The sequence below is a fragment of the Malus sylvestris genome, chromosome 2 (assembly GCF_916048215.2).
Source record: "Malus sylvestris chromosome 2, drMalSylv7.2, whole genome shotgun sequence".
NCBI classification, from domain to species: Eukaryota; Viridiplantae; Streptophyta; class Magnoliopsida; order Rosales; family Rosaceae; genus Malus; species Malus sylvestris.
This window is the reverse complement of record NC_062261.1, coordinates 27,225,190-27,234,651: the sequence shown is the minus strand read 5'-3', so window position 1 is coordinate 27,234,651 and position 9,462 is coordinate 27,225,190. Positions and strand designations below refer to the sequence as shown.

General features: G+C 39.9%; 1 protein-coding gene across 1 annotated transcript; it reads right to left on the bottom strand.

Moving 5' to 3' along the window:
- Positions 1-5,328: 5,328 nt before the first annotated feature.
- Positions 5,329-7,856, bottom strand: LOC126602551 (uncharacterized). The gene is made up of 5 exons (XM_050269453.1): positions 7,508-7,856; positions 6,995-7,143; positions 6,479-6,790; positions 5,836-6,327; positions 5,329-5,655 (listed from the first exon to the last, which is right to left on the bottom strand). The coding sequence occupies exons 1-5, from the start codon at positions 7,854-7,856 to the stop codon at positions 5,329-5,331; spliced, it is 1,629 nt and encodes a 542-aa protein (XP_050125410.1).
- Positions 7,857-9,462: the final 1,606 nt, after the last annotated feature.

The following is a 9,462-nucleotide window of genomic DNA, read 5'->3' as shown; positions in this document are numbered from 1 at the left end:
ATCATTTGGCAACTTACCACTCATGCCACTAACCAGGTGAAGAAGGAACTCATCTTCATGCCACCAACCAGGTGATGAAATGTACAACCCGTACTCTTCTTCATGCCACCAACCTGGTGATGAAATGTACAACCTGTACTTTAATATCATTTGGCAACTTGCCACTCATGCCACCAACCAGGTGAAGAAGAACTCATCTTCATGCCACTAACCAGGTGATGAAATGTACAACTCGTACTCTCCTTCATGTCACCAACCAGGTGATGAAATGTACAACCCGTACTCTAATATCATTTGGCAACTTGCCATTCATGCCACCAACTAGGTGAAGAAGGAACTCATCCTCGTGCCACCAACCAAGTGATGAAATGTGATGAAAGGTGATGAAGGAACTCACCTTCGTACCACCAACCAAGTGATGAAAGCAACTCACCATTCATTCCACCTACCAGAAGACGAGTGGTACAAGTTGTACATGTGAACTCCTAGCATTCACAAATAATCAAAAACCCTCAAGCTTAACAACTCAACTAGGGGGAGCACTTATTCCCTACAAGAGTTATAGTCACCGACAAAGTCTTATTGCAAGCCAACAACAACTTCAGTGCATGACGTACGAAGATCAAGCTATTCTGCCCTCTTGCATCTGCTTCAGACGTTTCCCCTCTATAACAATGCAAACACTACAACTTGTAGAAAGCTTCACACATTCTTGATCAAAACAGTGTGAATCAAAACCAATTTATGGTGCCAACAAGAGCTTCATCAAAGGAGTTCAACCATAATTCTCAAAAGCTTCACACACTCTTGATCAAGACAATGTGAAGCAAAACCAATTTATGGTGCCAACAAGAGCTTCATCAATGGAAGGCAACCACAATTCTCAAAAGCTTCACACACTTTTGATTAAGACAGTATGAAGCAAAACCAATTTATGGTGCCAACAAGAACTTCATTAATGAAGGGCAACCACAATTCTCAAAAGCTTCACACACTCTTGATCAAGACAGTGTGAAGCAAAACCAATTTATGGTGCCAACAAGAGCTTCATCAATGGAGGGCAACCACAATTCTCAAAAACTTCACACTCTTGATCAACTCTTGATCAAGACAGTGTGAAGCAAAACCAATTTATGGTGTTAACAAGAGCTTCATCAAAGGAGGGCAACCACAATTCTCAAAAGCTTCACACACTCTTGATCAAGACAGTGTGAAGCAAAACCAATCTATGGTGCCAACAAAAGCTTCATTAATGAAGGGCAACTACAACTCGTAGAAAGCTTCACACACTCTTTATCAAAACTGTTTGAAGCAAATTCAATTTATATGGTTCGTCCAAACCTTCGACTACTACAAGGTGTGGCTTGCATCAGAATCTCTTGCTCAACAGTGTGGAAGCAAAATTTGTATATGTTGTCTCTCCCACATTTCCAAATTTCTAGTTTCCCAAAAAGAAAAAAAAATTGGGAAATTCAACAAAGCTTCATCAATAGAGGACAACTACAAATTCTCAAAAGCTTCACACTATCTTGATCAAGATAGTGTGAAGCAAAATCAATTCATGGTACCCAACAAAGCTTTACCACAAAAGCTTCACCAATAAAAGCTTCATCAATGGAGGACAACTACAAATTCTCAAAAGCTTCACATTATCAAGATAGTGTGAAGCAAAATCAATTCATGGTATCCAACAAAAGCTTCAACTCCAAAGCTTAACCTACAAAGCTTCAACTCCAAAGCTTTACCTACAAAGCTTCAACACAAAAGTTTCACCCACAAAAGCTTCACCCATAATAGCTTCACCTACAAAAGCTTCACCCATAAAAGCTTCACCAACAAAAGCTTCACCCACAAAAGCTTTACCTACAAAAGCTTCACCCACCACAAAAGCTTCACCCACCAAAGCTTCACCCACCACAAAAGCTTCACCCACAAAAGCTTCATCCACCACAAAAGCTTCACCAACAAAAGCTTCATCCATAAAAGCTTCACCCACCACAAAAGCTTCACCCACAAAAGTATCCTATATCATGTTTTTTCCCTATCTTTTCTTTTGCCCTTGTTCTTACCTGCAAGACAAAGAGAAAGAGAGCAATCAGTCAACACTTGGAATCAAGTTTCTAGTCAGGAACTGACTGCCTGGAGCCCCTTGCCTAATTACTTACCTGGCATTGCTCTTGAGTATTCATCTTTAACATCTTATGCTTCTAGAAAAGATACCACATCTGCCTGAGGAACAAATAGGGCAAGTGAGAAGGATACAAGGAAGCATGTGGAGACAAATGCAACAGAACATGTGTCGATTCATCTATTACTTCATCAACAGCAAAAGTATCCCATATCATCATGGTCGAACACACTTTTGATTTGATGGACTTGTTTTGACCCTCAAATTCTTGAGTCGGCCTTATACTCTGGAGGAAACTAGAAAACCCTTCAGCCCAATTCAAGAATAAACCTGTGGAAAGTTACCTCTTCAAAAGCAAAAGTATCTCATATCATCTCTTCTCATTTTTCTTCTCTTTATCCTTCCTGCTGCCTACAAGATAGGGAGAATGAGAACAATCAGCCTGAACTCGAAATTAAACTTCTGATCTGGGACTGATTGCTAGAAGCTCTGATTGCTTACCTTGTCTGTCACCTCTTTCGGCAGATCTCCTAGCTCGGCGACTTGGGGAACTCCTACTACATGGTTTGTATTGCGCTTGACCAAGCCTGAAACTACAAGTAAGCTTCAAGTGAAATTGATACATTACCTTGTGCATCTCTACCGGTTAAAGATACCACCCTTGGATAGAGGAAAAGTACTTCTATAGAATATGCCACCTCTACCTATGAGACAGATAAGGTAAGTTAAACGATACCACACTTTGGTACTTAGAAGTTTCGTGATTACTCAACGGCTTAGATCTTGCAAGTCCCCAACCGAGGAGCTTCCCTTACTTGGGAACTTAGGGGAGCACTGTTTGTACCATACTTGACCAATCCCAAAACTACTAAGCACCGGTCAACGTTATACCATCAAGGACCCAGAAAAGTTTCCCTCCAACCAGAAGGCCAATCACAGCACGACACATGTCGACATCAGGAGCCAATCATAGCACGACACGTGTCAACATCAGAAGCCAATCACAACACGACATGTGTCAATGTCAAAACAAAGCTAGAAACTCTCTTCTATAAAAATAGATCATTCTCCCACAATATTTCCTAATGTCATTTGTACTAAATCATTCACGAGTACTCACTAAAGGAGAGCTTAAACCTATGTACTTGTGTAAACCTTTCATAATTAATGAGAACTCCTCTACTCCGTGGACTTAGCCAATCTGGGTGAACCACGTACATCTTGTGTTTGCTTCTCTGTCCCTATCCATTTACATACTTATCCACACTACTGACCGGAGCAATCTAGCGAAGGTCACAAACTTAACACTTTCTGTTGTACCAAAGTCCTCACCGATTTTTTGCATCAACATAGTTCATCCCTTGATTTCGGGAAAGTGGTTTTTACGGCTGTATCTAGTAATAAAACTAGACTACTTACGTACCCTGTGAATGGATCAAGCCGAACGTAGTTCACCCCTTAATTTTTGGGATTTTATTTTTTTATTTTATTATTATTATTTTTTTGTTTTACGACTACACCTAACTTTAATGTTAGGCTACCTACGTACCCTTTTTGAGGGATAAAGTCATACGTAGTTCAAAGGAAAGGATTTTTCCTTGCTTGCTTCCTCCATACATGTATCCCTCTCGAAGTTCGATAGGCACTGTTTATGCGTAGAACTTTTTCATGAGCTTTCCATTAACACATGGGTATATACATTTCCCATTGGATTTAGAGAGTTCGTAGGCACCTTTGGTGAAGACTTTGGTAACAACATACGGTATTTCCCATTTGGCTTCAAATTTTCCTTGCATCTTTCTGGTGATGACGACGGGTCTTCGAACGGTTAAGACTAAATCTCCAATAAAGAACGATCTAAACTTAACCTTTTTGTTGAATGCACCTGCCATTTGAGCTTGATAGACTTCAAGTCTTTGTTGCACTACAAGTCGTTTTTCATCAAGTGCTTCAAGTTCCACTAGCCTAATTTTTACATTTTCTTCGGGATCTATCAGTTGTGTGGCTACTCTTAAGGAAGGTAGTTGAATTTCCAAGTGTAGCAGAGCTTCTGATCTATACACCAGACTATATGGACTACATTGGGTGGATGTACGGACGGTGGTCCTATAGGGCCATAATGCTTTAGGAATGCGTTCATGCCAGTCTCTTTTGTTTTTTTGCCACCATCTTTTTCAGAATGTTACACAACACCTTGTTGAAAGCCTTTGCTTGACCGTTGGCAGTTGGGTTGTAACTTGCGGAGAAGGCTTGTTGAATGTTGTACTTTTTGCAAAGATTGACCATGGCTCTACACTTGAAGTAGAGAGTGTTGTCTGAGATTATTTTGGACGGGACTCCGTAGTGATAGATTATGTTTTTCTTTATGAAATTTGCAACATCTTCCGCTTTCACTTCTTTCAACGGTATCACCTTAGCCCACTTTGAGAAATAGTCTGTGCCTGCTAAGATGTACTAATGCTGGAGGGACGATTTTGGGGTTATCATGCCTATCACATCTAAACCTCATGCATTGAATGGCCAAGACAAGATGGTCGGATGAAGGGGCAATGGATTTTGGTGCTTGAAGTCTCCATGTATTTGACATTCCCAACATGATTTCACATGTTTCATCACGTCTTGAACCATTGTAGGCTAGTAATACCCAAGTCTCTTCAGCTGAGCTGCAAGCTTAGGTCCAGATTGATGGGTTCCGTAAATACCAGCATGAGTTTCGTAGAGAGCATGGGCTGCTTCTTCTTTTGGTAAACACCTTAGCAATAATCTGTCAAAAGACCTTTTGTATAGTGTGTCATTTAGATACACAAATTGGCTGCCCTTCTTTGTACATCAACTCTTCCTCTGGGATTAGTTGGTAGTTTTCCATATTGAAGGTAGTCAATCAAAGATTGCCGCCAATCTAAAAATTCACCTACTTCCAGGACTATAACCGCATTGACTTCATGGTTTTCTTCAATCCGCTCTAATGTTGAAGGAAGTAAATGTCATTCTCCAACTATAATTTTAACTTCTCGTTCCTTAGGGAGAGTTAGAGATGCCGCTAATTTTGCCAACTCATCGACTTTGTTATTTTCAGACCTTGGAATGTGAGCAATGTTGATTTCTTGGAATTGTGATACCAAGTGTTTTGCTCTTTCATGATACAAGTTTAGATTTTCATTTTTCACGGCGTATTGACCATTCATTTGCTTGATGATTAGTTATGAATCACCATAAGCTTGAAGGCAATCAACATGTAGTTCGAGCGCAATTTCAAGTCCGATGATTAGTGACTCGTATTCTGCCACATCGTTTGAACATAACTCCATGAGCGAAAATGAATACGGGATTAGGCCTCCATATGGTGTGATGAACATAATATCTGCCCTCGCACCTTTTTTCCTTGCTGCTCTGTCGAAATAAAGTTGCCATTGAGAAATGTATGTCAAGAATACTTCTTTATCCGGCAAATCGCTCGGTAACTCCATGTTGTCGAGAACAGGATGAACTGCTAAGAAATCAGCTAGTGCTTGTCCCTTTATAGCTTTCTGAGAAACATACTTGATTTCAAATTCCGATAGTAACAATGACCATTTTACAAGACGACCGGATGACGCTGGTTTTGATATCAAGTATCTGAGCGGGTCTTCTTTAGATATCAAAGTAATGCTATGTGATAGTAAGTAATGTCATAGTTTTTACACAGCGAAAACTAAGGCCAAGCAAACCTTCTCAATAGGGGTGTAATTTTGCTCTACCCCTACAAGCGTTCGACTTAAATAGTAGAGCGCATTTTCTTCTCCTTCTTCATTGTTTTGTGCAAGAATTACCCCTAGTGAGCGTTCAACTGCTACGATATACAAAATTAAAGGTTTCCCTTTAATTGGAGCCATCAACACCGGGGGTTTCAAAAGATACTCTTTAATGCTGCTAAGAGTGTTTTGACACGCGTCATCCCACATGAAAGGCACATCCTTTTTCATCAGCCTTGTGAATGGTTGACATCTCCCAGATAAGTTTGAGATGAATTTTCTTATGTATGCCAATCTTCCTTGTAGTCCTCGTAGCTCTCGCAGGTTTCGAAGAGGTGGCATTTCCATGATTGCCTTGATTTTTGAAGGGTCAACTTCAATTCCTCGGTAGCTTACTACGAAGCCAAGAAATTTTCTAGATGTCACTCCAAATGCGCATTTTAAATGATTCATCTTTGCTTTCGGAGTCTGTCAAAGACTTTCATTAAGCCAAGAAATTTTCCAGATGTCACTCCAAATGCGCATTTTAAACGATGGTGCTATGTAACATATCACTGAAAATGACTGTCATGGCTCTTTGGTATGTGGTTCTTGCATTTTTTAGTCCAAATGGCATTACAGTGTAGCAGTATATTCCTTTCGGAGTGCGGAATGCTGTAAGTTCTTCATCTTCAGGTGCCATTTTAATTTGAGTGTACCCTGAGAATCCATCCATGAAAGATAGAGCCTCAAAACTAGTTGTGGCATCTACCAATAATTCAGTTATTGGAAGCAGGAACTTGTTTTTTGGACATGCATAATTAAGATCTCTGAAATCTATGCAAACACAAATTTGTCCAATTTTCTTCTTTATCAATAAGATATTGGCGAGCCATGTAAGGTACTGAACTTCTCTGATAAACCCAACGTCTATCAGTTTGTCAATTTCAACCTTAATTTGTACTTCAAGCTTAGGTCAAAAACGTCGTGGTGCCTGTTTAACATAACGCCTTTCTTTTGGTATAGCCAATCTATGAATTGCCACCTTAGTGTCTAGACCAGGCATATCTTGATAGCCCTATGCAAACACATCTCAGTAATCTTGGAGAAGACATTTGTAATCTTCTAATTCTTCCGGTGTTAGTAAGGCACTTACAAATATAGGCTTGGGCTCGTCATCCGTTTCGAGATTGATTTCTCGAAGTTCATCCACAGTGGCTTGCCCTCCATCTTCTATTTGAGGTGGTGCCAGTTGAGCGTTGTCAATAAACTCGGTTGAGTTATCACCATTCTCCTCTTTTTCATCTTCAATGGTGACGCAATTTACTTGAGCAACATTACGAACCTCTTCTTCAATGCTTGATTCTTCATCTACTCATAAGCTTCACTTTTTAGAAGTGGTGGTGCATTGTTGAGGGTTCTGAAGCTTGCGCAAATACGACTTTGCCCTTTTTTCTTTTTGACAGGAAAACAGGTAGGGAACTGTCTAACAAGCTCAATTGGCTCGTTATCAGATTCCTTGCTTCTTTCTTTGCTACCAATCATGCTAACTTAAACAACATCTTGTTCCTCTTCTTGTGCATCATTATTTTTGTCTTTGTTTATCTTCACCTTTCTCTCCACTTTTTGCTTTTATGAGATTTCTTAGGCTGAGAGTTTGTGATTTTACCAAGTTGTTGGAAAACAGAAACTCGAGGTGGCTTGCTGTTGGATTCTTCTTCAGTCAACATTGCTTTCTCGAGATTAGTAAAGCCTTCAAACTCATGATTCTTTGTTTTTGAGACAAATGCTTTGAGCATTCCATTTCCTTGGTGTATCGTGACATTGATAGCACTCCTTTTAGCTTTATGCCTCTTCAGTTTTATCTTTAATTGAGCTTTTGACGAGGACTCATTTCTTTTGAATGAAACAATGAAACCATGTCGACCACTATTCCTTTGCAAATTTGTTGAGACTACCAAATTGCCCCTCTGAATTAATTGATTGATTCTGTGCAGAGGCTTCATGTAGCTGGTCATGAGTGGTTTAAATGCATTTTGGATTTGCTCTATTGCCTTCTTTTCAGGTTCTCTTCGATCTTTTAACAGGCGATGGAGAACTACTTTTCGGGATTTTAGAGCTTTAGAACTCGCGATTTTGACTAGTCTCAATGGTTTTGCCTTTTCCACGGCTGATGATTATGATTCTTTCTACACCACTTCATCTTTTGTTGGTTGTGAAAAAGTGACTTTTGACTGTTTGTAGAATTTTGCATCTGCGTAATTCACTTCCTCACCCCTAAATGGGTCGGTGTCCGCTAGAACTCTTTTTACTTCGCCATTCACCAAAAACTTGAAGCACTGATGGAGTGTAGAAAGAATGACACCATATGTATGAAGCCACGGACGTTCTAATAAAACATTGTAAGATATGTTAGCATCGATTACATGGAAAAGGGCGTCGGAATACAACTCTCCTATCTCCATTTATAATGATATCGTTTCCATTGCTTTTTGTCCGACTTGATTGAAGCCTTGAATAGTTAGCATTGATGGTGTCAGTTGACGAACATCCATCCCCAAAGCTCGAAGTGTTTGAAGAGGAAGCAAGTTTACTGTTAATCCACAATCAAGCAAGATTCGATTTATTGATGTATATCTCACCAATCCACTGACGTACAATGGCCGATTATGATACTCGTCTCCAAGTATAAGGTCATTTTCGTCAAATGTGATACTTGCGAGGCAGCAAGCGTAATACTTTGGCGACGTTGCCACTTCTATAAATTTGAAGCTTGTTTCAAATACTTCAGGACTTGTCAAAGACATGATAATTGCTTCTCTAAGCTCATTTGACATTTTTAGAGCATCGTACACACTGAGAAGATATGGGATGCATTTAAGATAGTCGACGATGTCGTATTTGCCATCTTGGGACTGTAGTACATCTTTAGCATGTCTCTTAAAGGTACTTGTTTTTGTGGTTGAGACTGAAATTTCTACCGCAGGCTCCAAAGTGGTAGTGACCGGAACCTCTCTTGCACTTAGTTTATCGGAATGATTGACTGAATCAACTGCTTCTTTACCTCCTTTCTTGTCCGCAGACGGGATCTTTTTACCAGAGCGTAGAGTTATTTCATCTACCTCATTATCGTTATGGATTTCACATAAGGTCGCGCGACAGTTTCCAATTTCTTCCACACTTCCCTTACTCTTAAAAAGTTTTGGAAGGAGGTAGTCTCCGAGGGTTATTGGTGCTCTGAAATGTTGTTTGTACTCATCGTCTTGAAAGACTCTAGGCCATCTTTGAGTACTTTTCTTCTTTTTCTTTCCATCATTTGAGGGTGGTCCACTCCATAATTTTTCTTTTGATCGCCTTGTGGAAGAAAGACGTTTAGCGATCTTTTCACCTTCTTTTCACTGACGGTTTACCACTCATCTTCGGATACGAGTGATGACTTCGACGAATCTTCCCAAACATCAAAACTTGGTGCCGTTATGAGCTCATACAGAGTTGAAATTTTGGGATTTCTGAAACGAGGCATGTTAGGATAAGCATGGACAACTGTGGTTTCATTATTAACATGGAATCATACAGGGATTGACCCTTCTAGTAATGGAGTGGAGGGTGTTGATTTTCCTTCGA

Bases quoted from the DNA above. Each gene is read 5' to 3' on its own strand.
- LOC126602551 (XM_050269453.1), bottom strand. From the start codon at position 7,856: ATGACCAGCTACATGAAGCCTCTGCACAGAATCAATCAATTAATTCAG. The intron at 6,791-6,994 runs GTAAGTGCCTTA...GTACAAATTAAG, and splicing joins ACGAGCCCAAGCCTATATTT to GTTGAAATTGACAAACTGAT. The intron at 5,656-5,835 runs GTTTGCTTGGCC...TATGTTTCTCAG, and splicing joins ATTACACCCCTATTGAGAAG to AAAGCTATAAAGGGACAAGC.